Source organism: Colias eurytheme, chromosome 4 (genome assembly GCF_061535395.1).
Source record: "Colias eurytheme isolate Ceu_HAF_F1 chromosome 4, ilColEury1 Martin Lab GWU primary, whole genome shotgun sequence".
Classification (NCBI taxonomy): Eukaryota; Metazoa; Arthropoda; class Insecta; order Lepidoptera; family Pieridae; genus Colias; species Colias eurytheme.
Window position 1 is genome coordinate 10,923,225 of NC_142983.1, and position 25,341 is coordinate 10,948,565.

Here is a 25,341-nt window from a genome sequence, read left to right on the forward strand (position 1 = left end):
ATAGCCGTTGTTACATCTTCGCGTGAACATATATACAGAAAGAATATAAATGGCGAAAGTAAAAATGAACTATCTTTGGGTAATATTTAAAAAGACAGACAGCGATAAATAAATAAAATTTTCTGAATTTAATAGATATGTATTTATGCAATTGGAGTATAGATATCTTCTCGATACTTGATAAGTTTCTTGTAGATGTTAGGTACTTCTTATATGGTATTAGGTACAATATTTTCATACATTGCGTAATGTTAATAACATAATTGATATCTGCTTTTAACGGATGCTTACAATTTCAATTACAATTACAATTATTACACTGCAATATTGTATCCTTGTAATTAGAAAACAGTGTAAGGCTAGTTAATAATTGGAAGATTGAATTATTTATAAGTCGACTACATAATTATACGTAGAAGATAAAATATATCAAAATGTTATTTTATCTTTATACGTTTTTGTAATTGTCTCTACCACTGAGTTTTAATGCAAATCTATACTAAAATTATAAAGCTGAAGAGTTTATTTGTTTGAACGCGCTAATCTCAGGAGCTACTGGTCCGATTTGAAAATTCTTTTGATGCTAGATAGCCCATTTATCGAGGAAGGCTATATTATATTATCACGCTAAGACCAACAGGAGAGGAGCAATGCGGGTGAAACCGCGGGGAACAGCTAGTAAATAATAATTCCAATGCGTATGCAAACTACAAAAATTATGCATAAGTAAAAATAATATTAAGCCTATCCAAATCAATTTCGGACACAATGTTATTTTGGTATCACAAAAATGGCAACTTATTATTTAGGTATTTTAAAATCGCAACTGTAAAATATCATAAGTATATTTTATTAGTTTAAAAAGCGACGAACATAAGTATTATTATAACTGGTTATAGAGAAATAGTTTGTAGGCAAAAATTCAGTTATTCAAAGAACATTTTAAACCTTTTTTGTACTCTCCAAAATGCAGTTACTATAACTTGATTCTTACGTAAAATAACTTTTATGTACAACATTTTGTACAGCGTCAAAATAATTTAAAATTGTACAAAATTACTTAAAAATAATTAGTAGGTATTGATTTGTCAATCTATTCTTACGTTTCTATACATTTTTGTAATTTTGTAATACAAGTTCATTCTTCGTCTTCTCTCAAAATTCCTCAAACATTTTTTTCACTTTCTTCATCTTATTCTATATAAAATTAATAAACAGCCACGATTGATCAACCTTCTTTGAGGCAACGTCCAATACTCTTAGTTTTAACACAAAAAAGAGCACACGTGTCAGAAGTGAAACTTCTTTGGCAATATTCAAAGATACCAAAATCGTCGCCTTACTCCATGACGAGACGGTATTGCCATGACCTTGAAATTATACTCTCAACTAACTATTGCATCGGATTTAATTTCATCTCCGCCTCATCCTTGGGCTTTTCGAGTGTCACAATAAGGTCTTTAGGCTTTTTAAATTGAGATTTCTTGCAGCATGACGCTAATGTGATGATGCCGGCGAAGGTTAGAGCCACGCAGGCGCAAATGGTCGCGCCCCAGTCTGCTACAGAGCGAACCATTCGCAATTCCGATATGACTTTTTCGTCGATCGTCACTTTTTGCTGCACCCAGAATACGGGGAACATCATGCGTGGTACGTCTTCGAACAATCTGGAAATAAATCGTTTTATAAGGCTGTGAAATTTTAATGTCCGAAATGGGGAATTTAAGGAATTTGTTGTGTTCTAAAATGATTAACGTAGAATTAATAAAAATAACTTTTAATCAAGGTTTTATTATATATTTAAATAATATAAAATAAAATACCAACCCTATATTTGAAGATGGTTCCAAATAAACGTTAAATTGAAATCGAGCTGCTACGTCCACTGGCACACCAAGTCTCTGCAATGAAATGAAATAAGAATAAACAAAATATACAAAGGAAACAATTTATTTATCTAAAGGTAGGTAAATAAATTGGTAATAAGGTTGTCTGGAAGAAATCGCTCTAAAGCGATAAGACCGCCATTTGTACTTAGTTTAAGCTATATTTAAGTGTCTGTATTTCTTTTTTATTCTCTTTAAGTGCAATAAAGAATTTATAAATAAATAAATAATAAATAAATATATGTATTTCATTATAGAGCATAAAGTTACCAACGCTATCAATTCAATTCAATCAATTTACTGAAAAATATATTTCTTTTTACTTATTTTAACGCGATGTTTTATCCTAATGATCCACCATTCTATGTACCTGCGATCAATCGTGATTGAAACGATCAAGGAAACAATACTTCATCTCCTATATGCGTAAGAGAATTTTACCGATTTATTAATGCCCACATTTTCTTCAATACTATACTGTACCGTACATTAAAATATTTTAAAAATTTCTTACCGGTTCTACTCCAAAATAGAACGAATGCTTCTCCGGGTCAGGATTCAGGCCATTCACTTTGGTCCTCAACTCTGGGTCTCCATGCAGGAAATGTGGCAAGGACAGAAAGGCTGGTGCTCCATACCGACACGCGGAGACGTTCATCACTCCACTCCAGCCGCACTGGCCGTTGCAGAAACAGGAGTTCTCTGGTGTATTTGGTGCTGGAATGGAAGATATTGGTAGATTGGCTTGTGATCATTGTGGTATTTGAGATGGAATATTCAGGATACTTTTAGAAATAGCTTGTGTGGTTAAATGTCGATATAAATGTTTCGTGGCTTGATAAAATCGTTCAAACTTTTATGTTTTAGCGCGATAATCTCAACAATTATTGGGAATTAAAAGAAAATCCCATCATTGGGTAAGGTTATAATTTATAAACAACTAGTGGTCCGCCCCGGCTTCGCCCGTGGTACATATTTCGTAATAAAAAGTAGCCTATGTCCTTTCTCGGGTATCAAAATATCTCTCTACCAAATTTCAGGCAAATTGGTTCAGTAGTTTAGGCGTGATTGAGTAACAGACAGACAGACAGAGTTACTTTCGCATTTATAATATTAGTATAGATATCACGCTACATTTCAACATAAACTAGCTGTTATTATTCTGTGATATAGGTAAGTATGAAATGGTAATTTTGGAAACTGTACCCATGTCCCATTGCTACATACATAAATCTATTTCCATTTTCAAGCCTAATGATTGTTTAGAGGCATTACTAATATTGCTGTCAGCGAATTACCTTTTAAATGGACTTTCAATAAGACAGGACGGGATTCTAGTTTGTCTGTAGGCATTTATTTAAAAGATGCAAGATTAATTTCGTAGTAATAAAACTCACAATAATCAAAGCTGTTCTCCGTCAAGGAATACTTGTGGTACGTCAAGCCCTGGAGGTTGTTAGTTTCCGTATAGTTGAAGTATACTGTTCGACACAGGTCGCCCATGAATATCTCTAGTAGGGAATCTTCTGTCAGATTGTGGGGCATGAATTCTCCTGCGCTACCGGCCATCTGTAATTTGAATGTACTTATTTAAGTAAAAGTATAAATTTTTGATGATGAAGTAGATATAGATATGGCAATATGAGCTGGCCCTTTTTTGAGCAAAAGCTATGACCAAAATTTGGCCCTTTTCTAGCATGCATGTGTTTACATATTACTGAGTTAATTCATTTTGATATACATATATATTTAAATTTTATTTGTCTGTGTGATATATATTTTTTATCTGTTTATGTCTCCGAAAAAAAAGCTCTGTTACATTATTAGACTTGGCTTATATTTCTGAGTAATAAGCTTTTAATAGGAGCCAAAGTCAAATCTACCCTAATGCTTAAGAAAAACAGTTTTTCGTAAAAAAGGCTTGATAATTTTATTGTAAAGAGCCACATACCACTGAGCATTTTCCCTCATAGTACGGCAGGTGATCGAGATGGTTCCAGGTGATGATTTGTCCCGGAAGCACACCTTCTTCTTCACCAGTTGTCACCAGCATGTCACCATCGGTGTCCATTGAATTGTTTCTCTGCAATATAGTAATATTATAACATTTTAGTTAGTAGTTAATAATTGTTCCTGACTTGACTTGACTACTTTAGGTCTGTCTACAAGCTGGCAGAGAAACACCTTTTACGATTTCAGTTGCGTACCAAATATTGAAGCTAAGAATTACAAAATTTATGTTAAAATTCAATTATATATTATTGTTTTAATTAATAATTTGGCGAAAAGCACTTTTAAAATGTGTTTAGTATTGCGTGGTATTGCGAATATAAGTAAAAATATAGAACGTTATAAATTTGTATCTACTTATTAATCAACGAGCTAAAAACCCAAATGCAGCTTATATTTTGTCGCTTAATTTATTTGTTTGTGATATTAATTTGTTACATTATTACATAATTTGTTATACAGATAAAAATCAGCGTTTGATTAATGAAACGTTCCGACCGGTTATACAAATATTAACACCTCGGTCTATTGAATGGTCAAACGATCAATTTGTTGTGTCACAATTGATTCTTTACTGTCAATTGTGGCTATAAATGATATCAACATTGTCTATAGCAATATTAATTTGACGAACACTTAGATTACAAAATAAAATACGAACAGCTGCATTTTAGTGCTGATTTTTCCTACTCTTCAAAATGTAATGTAAAAAAATTGGTGATTTTTAAATATCGGTATATAATATTATTATTATGTGATGTTAATTAATGTGAAAATGAGACAACTTAAGTAAATTCTGGCTATTTAGCCGCATTACGATGGGCCGCTCTCGGAGAGCTTTTAGCCTATCTAGTATCTACACCTTCCTACTTATAACACTAGTTCATACATTTTAATGAGATCATGATTGTTCTGAAATGAATAATCAATGTTAGCATTCAAAATTTTCAAATATTCTTTAGTAGAGACATAATTACGAAAAAAAAGGCATCGCATTACATGAATGAATAAGGTACCTCAAATTAAACAAACTGAACTATATTATGTTAAAAATCTTTGAATCATTTATATATCTTCAAAAGTTTGATTTTGATTTCTGAGTTTCACTAATAATAAGATATATTAAAATACATTAAAATTGTATCCTTACCCCATAAAACAATCCAAATCGATCAATCGGAGGTGCACCTCCCCTGGTGCTCTCTGGCAGACTCTTCGCGATATCTATCAAGGGATCCTCATAACCTTCAAAGAGAAGTTCACCAGCCAGCCTGGAGATGGAGATGCCATGGCCGAACATGGCTAGGGCCATGGACAGGCCCTTCTGGCGCAGGTAACTACCCTCTCTTGACTGGTAGGCAGCTGACTGGAAATAAATAAAACTCACACTCAAAACTCAAAGTTTATTTATACAATTAGACTTCTTCTAGAAGTACTTTTGAATCGTCATAAGATGTTTAACATTTACCACCGATTCGGAAAGTAGTATCTATTTATTTTTTTATTTATTTATTTTTTTTTTATTTTGAATTTCCAACAAAGAATACATAGTTTGAAAACTCTTAATTCTAAGATTGCTTACGACAAAAATCATTTATGTATCTTTACTTACAGGAAATTACAACGATCATATTACAAATATTATTTGAACGGATGACAATATTATTTTAAGACATTATAGTGTAATAAGAAAAAGAAAAGATTGTATCTCTTATTATAATAAATTTCTCATAAGTACATGAACTTTTATAAATGTATACAGGGTTACTTGTAAAACACCGGCAACCTCGCAGGACAAGATAGCTAACATCATAAGTAACAACATTTGTTCTACGACTTTTGATAATTTGTTAGATTTTATTTTCATACAAAAATAAATATTCATTTAATTTTCCGTCTGAATATTATAAACTCCACGCCTCCCAAAAATTACGTAAACAAAAAGCGAACGAGAGGGGGAAGGGGGCGTCGCGTCGTCCATCCGATAATGAATAGAACATAGACTTACAAATGTAAGGAGAGTACAATAAAAGTTTAAAAAATCATTTAAAAATAATTTATTGCGTTATGCCAAAAGTCGTAGAACAAATGTTGTTACTTATGATTTTAGCTATCTTGTCCTGCGAGGTTGCTGGTGTTTTACAAGTAACCCTGTATATTATAGTGAAAAAAATGACTAAATGACTAGTGTACGTCTTGCTGAAAATACATTGTAGATACGCGTTCACTGTCGTATACGCAGGGGATGGGATTGGCTCGTTACGTCGCCAGTAATTAGGGTAAACACACGTCCGCTCACGCCGAGGGCTGCTGCGTGACTGTGCTCCCCACTACCCGCGAACCCGAGACATCCGGGGATATAGTACCTATACTTTACTCAAACACTACATCCCTTCCTTATTCTATTTTTTTCTTTTATTAAAATATAATCGTTTACAGCATACATTATAGACATACATTATAGAAAGCTATCAGACTGATTTAGTTCAGTATTTCATTAGCGGTATTCTTCGCTTTCATTTACATCACCGTTGTCTCCACCTGTATCCTGAACTTTCTGGACCCCTTCCATTCCATTCTCCCTCTGTTCTTATTAAGTTACATTACTTCTATGCTTTTGGCTAGTATCCACGTTTCTGACAAGTACGTATCCACCTTCTAATCGTTCTACACTGTTTCGAGTTGGTTTAAAGTTTGCTGTCAGTTTGTTACGCTTTTCCATCTCCTTTACATATTATACTTTATCACTTGTTATTGGCCTTTAAATCTCCTCTTTCTATCTGTATGTTATTTTCTATTGTTTTTTAATCCCTGTCTCTAACATCGGAATTGTCAAATTCTTGTTCGTTATACAACCGAGAGGAAATTTTATCTTTATTTTTTATCTTTATTTTCTGTCTTCCAGAGAATGCCCTTGTTTTCCAAAAGAATTTCATTTCATCGGTTGTTCTTCGGAGCTTGTTTGTATATTCAACTTTCCAGCTTGGTTCCGCAGTTTTCCTACAACTCCTCGAATATCTCTCCTTCTTCCTGTTTTATTTGTTGAAACATATACCTTTCGATAAGTAAAAACACAAACTCAACATTTACTCATTCAATAAGACCTCTTCTAGAAGCTCCTTTGAACCGTCGCAACATAATTTCACGCTTTACCACCAATTCGGAAAGCATCATCCATGAATGGAACCGGCAAGAAACCCTTTAGCTATTCCTCTAACATCCTGACAATATTACATTTAATTTAACATACATATATAACATAATGATGATGCCAAAGAACTGTCCCGTGGATCCCACGCGACAAGCCTCCATGGCTTTTTATTCTCCATAATACATATTATATTCCTTAATGCTGTAATAGGCTCACTAAACTAATACGTTTTATATTTAAGTTTTAAAATTACCAATACTAAACTCTTTAATTCTATCAGGAGTTCTATTGTAAAAGAGTACAATATCTTGACCCATTAGATAGCCGGAAAATAGCATGTCAATTTTATTTTGTTCCTTATGTGATAACAATGTCCATCTCCTTCTCTTGCGTATTATTGCAGTATTATTGCGTACATTTAAAACGTTATTAAAATTTAATTATATACTGTGAAGTTACAGTAAGGATGCCAGTATCTCATAGTGAGTCGCGCGCACGCAATTTATATAAATGCGTATGGACCATTTGTGCAATATAAAAACAGTTTCAATATCTGCTGCCAAGCCCCATAGTAACCATATGTCATGAAAGTAGTTAATAATCCAATCTAGTCGTATCTTTATACGTGAAATGATGCCTCATGTTCCGAACTGTACGCAGCTGAGCTGGTCCTAGCAGCGGGAGTGCTAACATAGACTCCCCATTGTAGCTTCTCTTATTTTCCTATAGCTGTGGCAAATAACTACACCGACTCCTTCAGAATCAGTTACATATATTTCAGGTAGACTGTAAATAGTCTCCTGTAACTCAGATCCACCTAACAATAACAAAGTGGCCCTATTTTTTTTTGGTGCCTTTCGCGCATCCAAGAAAATCCAAGAACACCTTTCCCATCTTTCCCAACAAAAAGCAAGTGTTGCATTGTCATCTTCTAGGTCGAATATACCAGGAGGGAAAGTAAGTTAGTCATTCTTTAGTCCAATAGGGACAACCTAAAATCAGGTTTGATTTTATGTGATAACACCGGTACGTATTTATTTATTTATTTATTATTTATATAAGGCACAGTTACAGGATATAATCCACAAACATTTACATCAACTTACTAAATTAATCAGTATTAAGATTACAACCCAATTAAAACTGCACACAACATTTAAATCATTACAATGACATAAAAAGTGAATACAGTAACTATATACCATCATTAATTATTAAGTCAAATGTTTTATCAATATATCACACAAAAAGTACTCATTAAAATTACAAGAAATGTTGTGTGGTTTAATGAAACCACGGTAAAAGTGAAACTTGCTTTATACCTACTCGGTAGCCGACCGTCACGAGACATGCGCTACACAAACCAAAAAGCCTGAGACGATGTAATAAAAGTTTCACTTTAAAAATGGTCTGTATGCTTTACATTAATATAATGAAGGCTCATACTGCCTACTGCTAACAAACAACATATATTATACGTATAGTTTACATTTTAAAATGAGGCCTATACAGCCATCGCAAATTTAAGACGAATGGTTTACAAATTTACGAAGGCCCGTCCTGCCCACAATACTTTTACATAAGGTTTGGAGGCCCCGTACAGCCTAATATTACTAGTACGCACATACTTTCATGAGGGCCCCTACAGTCTACATAACCAATTACGCAGGATTTACAATTTATGAAGGCTCATACAGTCTATATAAACAATTACGTACAATTTACTATTCATGAAGGCTCATATAGCCTATATAACAAATAACGCACGATTTACAATTTATGAAGGCTCGTACAGCCTATGTCACCAATCACGCACGATTTACATTTAATGAAGGCTCGTACTGCCTATACAACCAATCACGCACGATTTACATTTAATGAAGGCTCGTACTGCCTATACAACCAATCACGCACGATTTACATTTAACGAAGGCTCGTACTGCCTATACAACCAATCACGCACGATTTACATTTAATGAAGGCTCGTACTGCCTATACAACCAATCACGCACGATTTACATTTAATGAAGGCTCGTACTGCCTATACAACCAATCACGCACGATTTACATTTAATGAAGGCTCGTACTGCCTATACAACCAATCACGCACGATTTACATTTTTAATGAAGGCTCGTACTGCCTATACAACCAATCACGCACGATTTACATTTAATGAAGGCTCGTACTGCCTATACAACCAATCACGCACGATTTACATTTTTAATGAAGGCTCGTACTGCCTATAAACCAATCACGCACGATTTACATTTAATGAAGGCTCGTACAGCCTATACTTCTTGCATAAACCAATAATTTTATTCATTATTATTATTTTAAATTTGATTTGCACCCCGTGTGCAGTCTCGTCTAACTTGAAGATAAGATAGGTTACATTTCAGTTTATAGTCGCAAAAACATATATATTCTTTAATTATTTGACAGTCAGTTCTCTGTGTATCTGTTACTTCCAATTGAGCCTTACATAATATGGCGGTATCTATTGACTGGATTGAGTAAGTATTCAATAGATGGCGCTATTTAATAATTAGAAGACTACGCGTTTGACCGTTCATATTCATAATTAAGACAAGACAACGTCTGTCGGGTCAGCCAGTAGTTATGTATATATTTATCGAATATAAAAATAATATTAAAAATTGCATGATTAATATTAAGCGAAATACGTAGATCAAGCGTAGATCAATTATAAAGTTATATCTTTCGTTTGGATACTACTTACATATTATTTTATTTCATTTAGTAGGTACACAATTCGCTATAAGATACTACAGTTAATATATTTTGTATCCAGTAAGTATAAGTTGTAGTACCTACATAAAACTTCCGACTAAATACTCTAATTAGTTTTATGGCCATACAAATGTGTACCTACAGCGGGTACTGTGCAGTGTGCACGCGTAAAGAGTGTAATAATAATAAATAATAAAAATACTTTATTGTACACACAGATGAAGTTGACGGAAATACAATAAAAACAGCAAAAGAGCTTAAGGTACAGTAGGCGCCGGATATTATACGAATTAAGTATATTTGAACAACTAATACGTAGAAGAGGAATTAGTTATGTCTTCATTTACTATTTACGACAACATTTTATATAAAAGAAATATATCTCTGTCTCTATCTCTGCTAGAAAAACACACTGTCATATACGTATTATTTATTAGTAAATTATTGCATTCGTACAGTCACGTGGTCTCCTCAGAAAATCAGTGCAGCAATACCCTTCAATTAATGGTTGCTGCTTTGCGGTAATCCTTTTTGCCGCTATTGATATCTCTTCTTTTTAATTTTATTAGATTATTAAGAATTGCATTTTTTCTTTATGGTGGCAAATAAAGTCTTCTATTTCGAAACAAATCATCATGTCATATTTATTAATTGTTCTGATACCGACTATTATAAATCATTATTATTTATAATAAGTAGTTACAGCCCTATAAATGTACATATTATTTACTATTATAAAACAGAGCGCAGCAATAACATAATTAAATCATAATATTTAATACAATCTACAAAATTTATGATACAAAATCATTGGCCGCTTTGTTCGGCTTATTTAACCTCATGTTGGTAATTATAATAACTTTGGCAGACAGTGCACGTACTTAGCACCGCGTAGCTTTGTCACGCTCTGCTCATGTCACACAGATTGACTAACGTGCCTCGCTAAGCAAAGCCTAAATACTCGCAAACCATTAACTTAAGAAACTATTGCATTATCACCGATCCCTGATAAGTAGGTATGCAGATACTGAACCAAATCTGCCCGTTCATAACGGGTTAAAATCTAGTCTGAAGGACTGACTTAATACAAGTGATGAAGCTATTAATAGCATGTTATAAAGAGAAATCATTTAGCAGAATATCATCGTTTGTATCATGAGAATATAAGTAAGAATTATCATAATACAATACTTTTGTACACGCTAGGTGTTTTCCTAACTAATAATATCAGTTTTACAATAATTATGTACTCAAATACATTAAAACGCAAATATTTCGTTGGACGCTTATATAACTTTTATGAAAATTATAACGTTAGACGTCAAGCGTCTGAGTACCTACACCCAGCGCTGGCGCGTGGTAGTCTGTTTAGCAGTATAGTTACTGCGCAGTACAACCATAGAAAATATACTGGTACAACGCGTTTGACATAATATTAGCGCAGCGTCAGGTTAGTGTTACGTTTTAGTTTAGTGCCTTGACGTCGCGTACGTACGCATCCTATGTGTCAAACTCAAAGCCTAAATCATGATTGTCGCTTACGACTTGGACAAAAGCAAAACGTAACGTAATTAACATTAGCAATCTACCTCCCTTATTTTTTTTTTTAATTGTTTAAAATTATAGATCTGACCTTTATCCTCGTCGCCAAATGTAGATACGCGTTCACTGTCGTATACGCAGGGGATGGGATTGGCTCGTTACGTCGCCAGTAATTAGGGTAAACACACGTCCGCTCACGCCGAGGGCTGCTGCGTGACTGTGCTCCCCACTACCCGCGAACCCGAGACATCCGGGGATATAGTACCTATACTTTACTCAAACACTACATACATTTAAAAGAATTTGAAAGGTCCTATTTACTAATATGTATTCTAAACTAATATTAGGTTAGAACCTAGGTAGGTACTGATATAAGTTTATAATGTTTTAATTAACATATACTATTAAAATGATTGATAACAATACGTTTGAACACCGCAAGTGAATTGTGAAATATATCGATTTCACGTGACTTTGCTGCGATAACGTTGTATTCATGGGTAAGTCTAACCATTGGGGAATGTTTCCCTAAGTTTGTACGAAATGGAGGAGTTCTAAGTATAGCGCAGGGATAACGAGGAATCCTAGCGGGGACATTGATACATATTCTACTCAATAGTTCAGGAGAAACAATGCTGTGATTGAGTATTTTAAATAAGAAGACAACATCCAGCACTGTACGACGAGATTTTAAACTCATTATCCTGAAATAATTGAGCATATAGCCTATAATAATTGAGCATGATCTATGGAGAAGAACCGGCAAGAAACTCCTCAAATATAAATAGTTACCTGAATAGTAGATACAAATTATGTAGGTAGTTCAATGAAAAAGTGTTCAAGACTATAAGTAAATATAATAAAGAAAAATCAGTCCTATCAGAAAATATTACTTTCTAAAATTTCTAAAATTATTATAATATTTATAGACTACCTATGTATAATTTGCGTCATAACATGACAAATCTATTTTCATAAAATTAACAATGACTATGATTTTCTTATATTTAATAATTAGGTAAATTACTATGCACGTTTTTTAACATTATTACTTTTTTATTGCATAGATTATAGACTAGATAAAACAACCCGTTTTGTAACCTAATATTATATTATGCAGCACACGATAAGGAAAATTATTTTATATTCATTTGGAAAAAAACCTGTGATTGGAAAAGATGTTCTGATATAAATAATATGTAATTGCATTCTAATTTATTAAAATTTGGCATTAAAGTTATAGTTTTTAAGGTTCTGTACCGAAAGGGTAAAACGGGACCCTATTACTGGGATTTGGTTGTCTGTCTGTCTGTCTCCAGTCTGTATAACATAAACCATGATAGCTAGAAAGCTAATATTTTCATAAATGATGTATTTCTGTTGCCGCTCGCGCTATAATAACAAATACTTAAAATTAAAAAAAAAAATATTAAGGACCCCCCATAGTACGGAACCCTTCGAGCGCGAGTCCGACTCGCACCTGGCTGATGGTGTTTTTATTTTATTTTGTGTTAGTCTATTTTTAATAGTATCACGTAAAACTCTATTTAATACGTGAATTTCATGTAATTTTATCCACTATGATTCAAGATACCATATTTAGTGTAAGAGCTGACGGATATTTATACCTACTAGACTAGCGGACCGCCCCGGCTTCGCCCGTGGTACATATTTCGCAATAAAAGGTAGCCTATGTTCTTTCTCAGGGTCTAAAGATTATCTGTGCCAAATTTCATCAAAATTGGTCCTGTAGTTTATGCATGAAAATCATACATACATACATACAAACCTTTCCTCTTTATAATATTAGTATAGATAACCTGACTGCAATCTACTGCAATACTCACAGCCGCTATAACATTGATGATAGTGATGTTATCTTCCAGTGTACCATTACTGGACTCGTCGAAGTACCACGTCCTCTGCGTTCTGTATGAGATGGAACCATTATTGGGATGCCACGTGACGTTTACGTGTCGTCTGTGTTCTCTGAAGCGATATGGACCTGTAAATAGTACATATTATATTATTGGTAAACAATTTTTATTAGTATGGTATGCGTTAAGAATATTTTTTTGCGCATTAGGCAAATTTTTTCACTTTGTGTCTGTTTTTTTAGTGTTTTATTTCATAAGTAGTAATAATATCTTTTGAACTAAAGTTCTAAAGAAAAACTAAAAAAAAATAAAGAATTCCCTTTACTCAAATATAGAAGTAAAAAACCAACACCAGCATTTATATTAAGATGCTAAAAATAGCTATCGTTAATTCTAAATATAATATTAATTTATGCAGGCTAATGTCTTAAAATATGTAAAAATAGAATTCGAGTCTAAAAATATCAAAGTGTCCCCATTAATATTACCTATCAACTGGTTGAATATATTTTCATACAAGTATATCTATTTTTGGAATGGATATAGATTATAAGCTATTGCATAGCTTTCATCTCAGACTTTGAGCGCGGCGACCGAATGAAAAATTCCGTAACGAAAAAAGCTAACACCCCCCACTCCAACCGGCACAGCGATGCGATGCTATGCAATCAGCAATAGCTTTACCGCGGCAGTCCTCGAGTGCCACACGTATTTTTTTATTAAGGTCTTTTAACGGAACAATTTAGTGGAATTCTAGTCTTTAATTATTATATAACATATCTCTTATATATAAAATTAATCGCAAAATGTTGGTAAGCGCATAACTCGAGAACGGCTGAACCGATTTCGATAATTCTTTTTTTATTATATTCCTTGAAGTACGAAGATGGTTCTTATGTAGAGAAAACGTAAACATGTACCACGGGCGAAGCCGGGGCGGACCGCTAGTTTATATATAAAAATGAATCGCAAAATGTGTTGGTAAGGGCATAACTCGAGAACGGCTGAACCGATTTCGATAATTCTTTTTTTATTATATTCCTTGAAGTACGAGGATGGTTTTTATGTAGAGAAAACGTAAATATGTACCACGGGCGAAGCCTGGGCGGACTGCTAGTGTTTTTATATAACTGCTTCTTGATATTACATATTATTATATTCGTTAACATATTGCCTACAGGACTTTTCTAATGCCAATATATAGGTACTTAGAAAATATTATTCATACATTGATAACTTATTACACAAAGGTCAAAAGATTAAACAAATGATGATATAAAGTTATTTTATCTGTATACACGTGACATAGTAAATTATTAGAGAATTGTGAAATTCTTTATGTAATAATGAAAAATATAAACATTCCGATATGTTTATGGATACCGATTATTTCTATTGTTAATTATTTTTTTCAATTTAGAGTGTAAATTAATAAATCTTATACTTTTTTTAGTTGTGTAAAGTTTCGACTTTACCACCCGCGGCTTTGATAGCATTTACTTCACACGGCAACCCAATTCAATTATTATAAAAATACATTTATCATATCATAAAACATAACAAAGTGCAGTATTTTTATTCAAGTTGGAGAGTGGATGCATAATTACTTTATAAAACCATCAATTAATAATTAATATTTTATAAAAATTTATGGTTCCCATCTCTTTGACTATAATAGTCTCTGGCACATGAAGTCGAATCATTAATAAGAGTATGCGATACTTTTCTGGGAAAGATGCTATGAAAATAGTTCTTGGCTATGACTAATTGTGAACGGAAATGTTCAAATTGAACTGAAAGTGAAGTGAAAAATTAGTTCGTGTTTAACATTAGTTACTTGGAAAACGCTTTTCAGATAGGATGCCATTAGGAGAAAAATAGTTTATGACATATATAACTCTCTTATCAGTTTGATTATTTAATCAATAGTTGTGATAATACTTTGTTTGGGTAATACCTAAACAACAAAAAAAACTCAATAAATTGACATTAAAATAAAGTTAAGTTATCTTGGCTGGCAGGTTAAAATTTTATTTCATTCATTTTAAGTTTTATAGCCATGTGAATACTGATTTGTAATGACTTTTATGGCAATACATGGTTATTTAATCAAAAATTGGCCGTTCCAAATGATTAAAATTAAATTATGGTAAATTTCGTAATTTTTCGAATACTTCATAAATTTTAAAACCAAAAAATTTTTTATCTGCGTCTCACACTAAAGACTGCTTTACAAATCGATGATATATCTAAGTTGACGAGTAGCAACAAAATTATTGGGTTTTACAGAAAACTAGTTCAAGAAATAAATATTTATTTATTTGGACCCACATCTTCTTCTTCTTATATATAAAAATGAATCGCAAAATGTGTTGGTAAGCGCATAACTCGAGAACGGCTGAACCGATTTCGATAATTCTTTTTTTATTATATTCCTTGAAGTACGAGGATGGTTTTTATGTAGAGAAAACGTAAACATGTACATTGGGCGAAGCCGGGGCGGACCGCTAGTTATAAAATAAATATTTGATATCTATATGCATAATTAAGTCTAAATTGAAGAGAAGGATAGCTAATAATATAAGATCGATAACTACAATGTGTGTGTGCCAAAAACATCAAAGTCGGCACGGCACTATCATAATATTTAGAGGTCAGTGTCAATTTTTACTTATTTATTATGTTGTGTTTACGTAGTTTTATCTTTTATATTACATATTAGCAAGTTACTAGTTTATTATTCTGTGATATTAGATTTTTTAAATTTTAGACGGTTGAATAATTTTAACTACGTTTAGGGTCTGTGTTTAGGGTACTGCTATAAATTTCGTATTGGAGGAATTTTAGGATGTTACTAAAACCACCTAAAACTAATATTGTCAATTTAAATAAGCATAACATTTTTATATCATTAATTCTTTTGAGTTCTGCTGACTTAGTTACTTAGCTCTATCACGCTCTATATTAAGTTTATTTTTGTGTGCGCGCATACTTATTTCTGCGTATATGTAAAATTTCAATTTTATTGTTAACTTAAAAACAGCATGCTTTTAATTTATCCCTTTTTAACACAAAGTATAAGTCATGTGTACCCAAAAAAATGTTTTTTCAATTAATAAAGGCATTTAAAAAACTGTGCAAATATTATTTCTACTTGTTCATAATTTCATTCATTTCTACATTTAAATGGGATAATTGCTCTCAATGATAACCTTTGGTTCATGTCAAGAATCACTTGCTCATGCTATGAGTAAGTAAAACAAAAACAGTTAAAAATATCTTACTTAAGTAAGAAAAACTTGATATAGGTATGATTTGTGTCGTTTATAATAAACTAGAGGTCCGCCCCGGCTTCGCCCGTGGTACATATTTCGCAATAAAAGGTAGCCTATGTCCTTTCTCGGGTATCAAAATATCTCCATACCAAATTTCATGCAAATTGGTTCAGTAGTTTAGGCGTGATTGAGTAACAGACAGACAGACAGAGTTACTTTCGCATTTATAATATTAGTATGGATTGTTGTAACTAAGTATAATTAATATAAATTTATTAAAATACGTATTAAATATTGTTATTTATTGCTCAACTTTATTGTATTTATTTATTATTTTTTGTATGAAAAAGTCTCTTTATGAGTAAATTTGTATAACAGAATATTGTAATAATATTATAATGTGAGTGTAGTATATCACAACATTTTCATTTAGAACGCTTGTAACACAGTAACAAAATAATTGTTTCAAATCCGTTATATCTTTAAGTCCATGTTATTACAAATAAAAATATCTGTAAACTGGTGAAGGAATTTTCCGAACCGGTTTAAAATCTAAATGCAAACAATAATAAGATTTTAAGATAATATTCGTAGAATTAAAAACATGTATTTAGATAAAATTATCACAAACAATTATCACCTAATACGCCTGCGTTTTATCAATTAAATGTACACAAGAGATTATTTAATATTGTTATCATCATATTAATATTGACCCACTTAACATGACCATTTAAGAATAGATTACGAATGCGATTATATGAGTACTAGCTCTCCCCGCGGTTTTACCCGCATTTCTCCGTTCGGATTGGTCTTAGCGTGATAATATGTAGCCTATAGCCTTCCTCGATAAATGGACTATATAACAGCGAAATAATTCTTCAAATCGGACCTGTAGCTGTGTTTCCTGAGATTAGCGCGTGCAAGCGAATAAGCAGTTCCATCAAGAGGTAACAATTTAAAGTAGGTACCTATAATAATAAAAATTTTCAAAGTTAAATAGTACATTTTTAATTCAGTTCTTAATACTTAATAAAACTGTATAAGTATAACATATTTTTTTTTATTGCACGATAACCCCATATCCTACAGTGATGTCGCCATAGTAAAAAATAATCATAATGTCGAGATGTATTTAATGAGATATGTTTGGCATCTGTTGATGATATGGGACGATTTTTTGCATAGTCCTTTCAGCATTGAGACCAAGATCAATGAACTAAAGATAAAGCTATTTCAGGCGTGACATATCGATGGAAATATATTATTTTTTCTTTATCAGAACATTATTGGAGACATTAAGATCTGTATTGTCTTGTGTTATCTCTCTCCTTGGTATTATCTTAACAATTTCTTTTGTATTGGAATATTAAGTTTACTTTGTATGCACTATGTATCAGCAAAGAAAAGTTTCAGTAGTCAAATATGAATATTTAATGCATGCTTTGTTACTGTTTGTTTATTAAAAAATAAAACCAAAAATTGGGCATTTCTTTGTAGGAAAATAAGAAAAACAATATCTTTAAGAATAATTACCTAATTCTTCCAGATTGGGAATCTCTTCTGGAAACTTCTCTGGATTCGTCCAATTGAAGAGATACACGTCGAAAAGCAAAGGCAGTGTCGGCGCTACCCATTCACGGAAAGCGCGGGAATCTGGCTTCAGTGCTATTTGCTAAAACAAACATAATCTTATTGAAAAATTAAATTGTATACGTCATAATAATCGCCTTAGATATTGATTGGGATTTGGGTACTAGTTAATGGTTACCTTACCTACTTATTAAATACTAGGTTTCTGCCCGCGGCTTCGCCCGCGCAGTCAAAGAAAAACCCGCATAGTTCCCGTTCCCGTGGGATTTCCGGGATTGCGTCATTTTCCCGGGATAAAAAGTAGCCTATGTCCTTTCTCTGATATCAAAATATCTCCATACCAAATTTCATGCAAATTGGTTCAGTACTTTAGGCGTAATTGAGTAACAGACAGACAGACAGAGTTACTTTCGCATTTATAATATTAAGTATGGATAGATCGTATAAAAAGGAATAATTCTGTGCCTCCAGTGAATAAGGGAGTAAGACGAGTTATTCCCTTTGGTTTTTATTGCACCATTGGATTCAGCTCGTCAAAATACACAACATATCAAAAGGTCATATCTCTAGCTGCGTCCTAACCCATTTTTTCGAATGACCCAAACGGTATAAGTAGGGTGTGATTAACGGTATAAGTTACCTTATCCATCATTTTAGGCAATCGCAAAGGAACTATTCGTCTCGAGTCAAAAGTACCCACGAACACAAAGACGTATGTGTAGTTATACTTTTTGAATAAAGACTTAATTCATTTTGTTCCATCAGTCTTAACACTATTTTAGTATAAACGCATTTGTGTCATTTTTCTAACATGAGCATAAAGGAACAACTCTTTTAGTGTCATTGGTTCAAGTGACGACATGAGACAGTTTGGCATTAATGCCGTGTTGCTATTGGTCTATTTGAATACTGCACGGAAACAACACACACTATTCCTTATTATTTTTAAAACGTTTTTTCAATAAATCTGCAACAACAAATCTTTATATTTTTTAAAAAAGGTATTTATCAGTTAACTTGGGATACTAATATATTTCTATGGAAATTAACTTTTTTTTGCAATAGATATTAAAAATACAGTTAACACATTAAGTGCATTTAATGATATTATACTCTTTGTTTATATAAATACGTACAGAACGATAATTGAATCATCTAAAACCAACAAAAATGTTAAACTTATATTTTCTTCTTATAATTGGGTAAGTTTTTAAAAAATAACTCGTTATTAATCTTTAAAAAAAATATCTAACTACCTTACTAACTACAATAATCAAGACAATAACACTATAGTCTATAATAGTCGCATAAAAAAAAGTATTTATAACCAGTCTTGACACTTATGAATATTGTTTTCTCCGCATATAGCGTTTTAGCCACTGTGCTTTGGTAATTTGCCTTTTTTATAGGAAAAAAATCCGCAATATCGATACTTCTTTGGTCCTGCATTTTCGTAAACATTTTATGGATACTCTAGTACCACATATTTTGAAAAAATTGGGCTATTGTCACGTAGAGTCTCTTCAAAGTGCGTGCCACAAGTCGTATTTGCATCCAAGGCACCTTCAAATCTGTGCTTAATTTTTTCATAAAATCTTTGCTGCTCATTGTTTTTTCTTTATTTATCTACATTATTTTGATATTATATGATATAGAAATTGTTAAAATTCTATATCATGCCGTAAAATATCGCCACTGACCACCTATAACTTTTCCTGTATTAACTGAACATACAGGAATATGGTTTTCGGGCTTCTCTTATCTCTTTATAGTGCTTGTATCCTCAATGTATGTACCACCATGACATTGTGGCGTTGCCACTTTTATTATCTATATTTTATTATCTGTGGCGTTCCGAAACGGAACGCACTTGATCGAATTTTAAATTGATTCGACGATTAATTTTCACTAGGACGAAAGTTATTTTTAGTTATTTTTCTTTTTTTTAGGTTAATACTTACGCAAAAGGCAATACCTACGCAGTTGATACGTATTTAATACCAATACCAATTATTGAAAGATCGATTAAAGGTTTATTTTACAATCTACGACTTTCATTATACATGGGTAACAAAACCCCATAACATATTCGGTTTTACTCCGGACAACATCTTCAGCCACCCAATCCCCTTGCTTGAAGTCCAAATCCAGCGGAGGACAATAATCGTCATTTACTAAAATTGAAGGTTCTTCGTCCTAGTATAAAAGTTGTCTGGATCCCATTTTATACTCAATCTATAGTATAATACTATAGATATCATGTGAAACGTGACTTGGAAAAAAATTATTCAAATAAATCACAAAATAAAAATTTGAAACAATCTTAAAAGTTACGAAAAGCCCAATTATACGTCAAAATGACGCACAACATCCTCTTTACAACCAAATGGCGGAATTTACCGGGATGAGCCAACTATGTACTGCTAGGTCTCGACGGCTAATAAGTTGGTTCTGGATTTTGTAGCGATTCGATGGTAAATATAGAAGAGTTCATACGTCAAATTTACGTAGATTGGACTTCTAGGGTTAAATGCATAAATACCTAAATGTTGTTTTGTTTTTATTATCTAATAACGATAAAAAAACCCGTTGATTTCATTCGTTTTTCAAGCTACGTGCATAGTTTTTCCACTAAAATGCCTCAATTGAGTCATAAAGTACACAAATTTCAAGCATAATAAGTCACATCATTTCTATAAAACCTAAACTGGCAATAATATAAGTCGTGTTGTGCGATTATGAACATAGTGCATAAGGGCATAAGTCGTTATATTGCAAAGAGTAAAAAAAAAATTATGTGAATACATTGAGTTATTCCATGAAGTACTCGTTCATAAGGCCACAACTACAAAAAAACACGAAAAAAGTATATTTATGGGGTTGTTACAATATGTGTTCATATGTAAAAATATAGTCTAACATCATATCTTACACATACAAGCTTAAAATTTTGAATTAATAAAGATTTAGTATTGATATAAAGTTTTTTGTCTCTCCTGAAAAGTGCTGTTTTTGAGTTATTCCCTTATTCACTGGAGGCACAGAATTATAATATTATGTGCTGTTGGATTACCATTTAATGAAACGTATAGAGATTAGAGGTGTAATTTCAAACAGTTTAGAAAACATGAGTCTTATTTATATTAATTACATCCTAGTTTTCTTTTCATCCTTAAATTTGAAGTTGGCAACAAATCACATAATGATATTAGGTAGTAACTACTTCAAAAATTTCTGGCTCTTTACAGAAGAACGTCGAAAAAACGTCAAAGATCATCGAAGTTGGAGACAATTAATTTAGTTTTATTTTCCTCTGGTATTCCTAGAAACAATGGTCATCAAAAGTTCCCTACGTCAATTCCCTTGCTATAACTATTTTTGACCTAATTCATTGACTCCTGGTTAACTACGATCTTAGCTTAACACAAGTATCATTCATCAATGGGGGTCTCTACAGAGCGAGCAGCCTCGCGAAGCAATTGCTGCGTGAAGCAGCTCGGCTAGTGTGGACGTGTGTCAGCCGAGGCAAATGACAGGACACATTTCTGGCTTAGGCAGAATCGTTATCGTTCTTCTATTTTTTTATTGGTAACTAGCTTTCGCCCGCGACTCCGTCCGCGCGGAAAAATTAAGAAAAATTAAGATTTATTTTTTTTCTACGTATTTTTCTGGGATAAAAAGTATCCTATTTTATGCCCAGGATAATAATGTATAATTATACCAAGTTTCATCGAAATCGAACCGTTAGTTTTTACGTGATGCCTTCACATACAGACAGACAGACAAACAAAAAATTTTTTAATCACATATTTGGGTTTGGTATCGATCCAGTTACACCCCCTGCTATTTATTTTTTCAATATTTTCAATGTACAGAATTGACCCTTCTACAGATTTATTATATGTATAGATAGGGAAGCGCTTGACCACAATCTCGCTTGATGTTAAGCTGAGATGTGGTCTAAGATGGAACGCGCTTCCCTAGAAGGTACCTGTTCACTCTACGCTTCTCTAGGTCTCTATTTTTTTAAAATGTCTCATTTATTCTTTATTAATTAAGTGTTATTTTAATGCTATAAAGCTAAGCATTAAATTCAACAGAGGCTGTGTTCCATCGATACAAAATTGTAATCCATTAAATAATATTTCATATTGACTCTTTCGGTTTTATATGCCGAAATGGGCTGTGGGAAATGCGATTACACAGGCGGGATTACCAGTAGCCAGAGGCTAGGCATTGCAGACGCGGGTTCGTTTCCCGCCTTGTGATTGAATTCCTTAAGGTTCTATAGTTATGAAGCATACTTGAAGCATACGCCATTTTCCTCGTCCGAGTTGCAATTGCCTCGCAAGGCTCGCTCTGTGGAACCCGCCTAATGAATCTCACTGTAAAATTTCCGTTCTATGACATTGTATGGTTTAATTAATATGCGACAATCGGTATTATGGATTGGCCCAATTGACTGGAGGTCATGTTGGATTAGAAGTTAATCAGAGACTGATGTATTCAAGGTGCGCTCTTAATTAGACGTAATTGCTGGAATATTTGCGTGTAAACTTGTAGAATGATTGACCTGAGTTTAAATTATTGGTAAGGAGGAAGATATAACTGATGCTTGAAATGTTAAAAATATAAATTTTCTAGCTGTCCCGGCAAACGTTGCTCTGCCTTACTGTTACCACTTAGAGATATAAAATAATTTGGAAAATCCAAAAGTGCACGCCTCATAATTTTTTTTTAATAAATATTTATTAATTATTATTTTTGTTTATTTAATAACAATTAAACCACATCGAATCAGACCCTGAAAAATGAAAGGGTTCTATTCCTGAGCATACTCAAGCGTAAGAGAAAAAAAAATACTCGATTAGTAAAGTATTTCGGTCGCTATCGTGTTAACAAGAAAAAGGATCCGCACATACAGACACACGGACGTCCAAGACAGAACTTTTTTAAACTGTTTTTTAACTAGTTTAAATAACAAAAATGACATCAAAAATATCATGAACGTTAAAAATAGTGTTTTTTCTTAATATGTGTGTGTATGTATTATCTTACAAGTGCAATGTATGATACATAAAGACATTTTAAGTTTGAAAAATCAGATGTTTTGCGCGAAGTGACAGTAGTACCCACCTCAACGCTTCGCTTATGAGGCGTGCAAAATAGATGTTGGCAGATTCTCAGATGTACCCAATAAGCACTCAAACTCAAACATTTATTTATTCAATAAGACTTCTTCTAGAAGCACTTTTGAAACGTCCTTACATATTTTTTTACATTTACCACCGATTCGGAAAGCAGTATCTACGGAGAAGAACCGGCAAGAAACTCCATAATCCATATTTTAACTCATGTCAGTTTTACAATTTAATTATACAATATACATAATATGTAACATTATCTTATATATAAAATTCTCGTGTCACAATGTTAGTCTGCATACTCCTCCGAAACGGGTGGACCGATTCTCATGAAATTTTCTGTGCATATCGGGTAAGTCTGAGAATCGGCCAACATCTATTTTTCATAATATGTACCACGGGCGAAGCCGGGGCGGACCGCTAGTATATTATAATATAAAAAAAATGGTACCTCAAAAGGTACCTATAATATTATTCAGGATTGAGCTTTCGATTAAGGTGAAAGCTTTCAAATTAAATAAAATAAATATTAAATGTTTGTATTAGGACAATACAAGTAGGCAATTATCTAGTGTTCTCGTCAGTAAAGAATCTTGCCATAGGATATTTTAAGATTTTAATTTTAACTAGAGGTCCGCCCCGGCTTCGCCCGTGGTACATATTTCGCAATAAAAGGTAGCCTATGTCCTTTCTCGGGTATCAAAATATCTCCGTACCAAATTTCATGCAAATTGGTTCAGTAGTTTAGGCGTGATTGAGTAACAGACAGACAGACAGAGTTACTTTCGCATTTATAATATTAGTATGGATTTGTCATTCAAGATATTCTCTATAGTTATAATTATGTAGATAGAAATGTATATATACAAAAAAGTAAATTATATAAATACCAGATTTACTTTGATCATGTGAATAGTCACATGATGAATTAATTGTTTGCATTTTTGCATAATTTTGAAGCCAATTTGCTTAATGACCGCCCGATTCAATTTAATTCATAATTGAGATGTAATAATTTTATCTAATGTTGATTAAAAATCTTATCTATAAGTACATATGTTTTATACGTATACTTTCTAAAGATTGTACAAAATATTTTAATTGTGGTTTGTTGGATTTGTCATCGCTTGGAATAAGAGACCCGGGCAGAGTCGGTCATGGCAAGTTTGATGAATTAGGAATTTTTATATCTGTTAAAACTTTTCAATTTCTCACTGAATCTAATTTATATTATTGTTATCTGTTGTTCGCAATATGATTAATGAAACGTGTTTTGAATCCGTTAAAATTATATAATTTTTCATTGAAATTGTAGAAATTATATAAAAATAAACATATTATATTTTGTTCAAAAAATCTTACGAACAAGAACAAATTGTTAACCTAATAAAAAATCTGTAAACAGACTTTTTATCGACTTTTGATGACCGTTTTTAAATAACGCAAATGATAAGATACGGAAACACCTGTTTATCTTTTTGCATTTTGTAATTTATATTATATTATGCATATCATTCGAAAATTATGTCTATAAATAATATTTATGAATATGTAAAAAATTAAAAATGAATATTATACATATATTGGTCACTTCTCGTTTTAAATATATATGCTACTATACGCCGTAAATCATAGCCAATTTGCAAATCAAAAACTGACAAAAATACATAAAATCATTAAACGATTCAAGTCAAATTTTATCATTTAAAACTAGCTGTTGCCCACAGCTTCACATGTGTGGAAATAAATTTTCATGGTACAAACTTTCACCCCCTATTTCATCCCCTTGGCCTTGGTGGTATAATTGATCAAAATCCTTTCTTAGCGGATGCCTACGTCCTAACATCTACCTGCATGTCAAATTTCAGCCCGATCCATCCAGTGGTTTGGGCTGTCAGCTCACTGTGTCAGTCAGTCATGTCAGTCAGTCACTTTTGAGCTACCTATATATATTAAATTTTTTTCAATTAATTATTATTTATCCTCCTTCAAGTGTGAAACTGCAATGATTATTTGTATAATAAACGCATGAATATTTTCTTCTATATTTAACGGAAGATTCATGTTATTATTTAAAAAAAATGTAATAGAAAGAGGTTCGTCCCTCTTCA

The 25,341-nt window shown here is 32.6% G+C and overlaps 1 protein-coding gene across 1 annotated transcript in view; it reads right to left on the minus strand.

Annotated features, from left to right (window-relative positions):
* LOC149909209 (protein peste-like) overlaps positions 1 to 25,341 on the minus strand; it is a 93,832-nt gene continuing 68,491 nt past the window's right edge. Inside the window, exons 3-10 of the mRNA XM_090101461.1 lie at positions 18,030 to 18,168; positions 13,189 to 13,346; positions 5,047 to 5,262; positions 3,838 to 3,969; positions 3,284 to 3,455; positions 2,401 to 2,603; positions 1,828 to 1,901; positions 1 to 1,667 (exon numbers count right to left, since the gene is read on the minus strand). Of these exons, the coding sequence (XP_089957587.1) occupies positions 1,394 to 1,667; positions 1,828 to 1,901; positions 2,401 to 2,603; positions 3,284 to 3,455; positions 3,838 to 3,969; positions 5,047 to 5,262; positions 13,189 to 13,346; positions 18,030 to 18,168 (1,368 nt within the window). The 3' untranslated portion in view covers positions 1 to 1,393. The remainder of the gene's footprint in view (positions 1,668 to 1,827; positions 1,902 to 2,400; positions 2,604 to 3,283; positions 3,456 to 3,837; positions 3,970 to 5,046; positions 5,263 to 13,188; positions 13,347 to 18,029; positions 18,169 to 25,341) is intronic.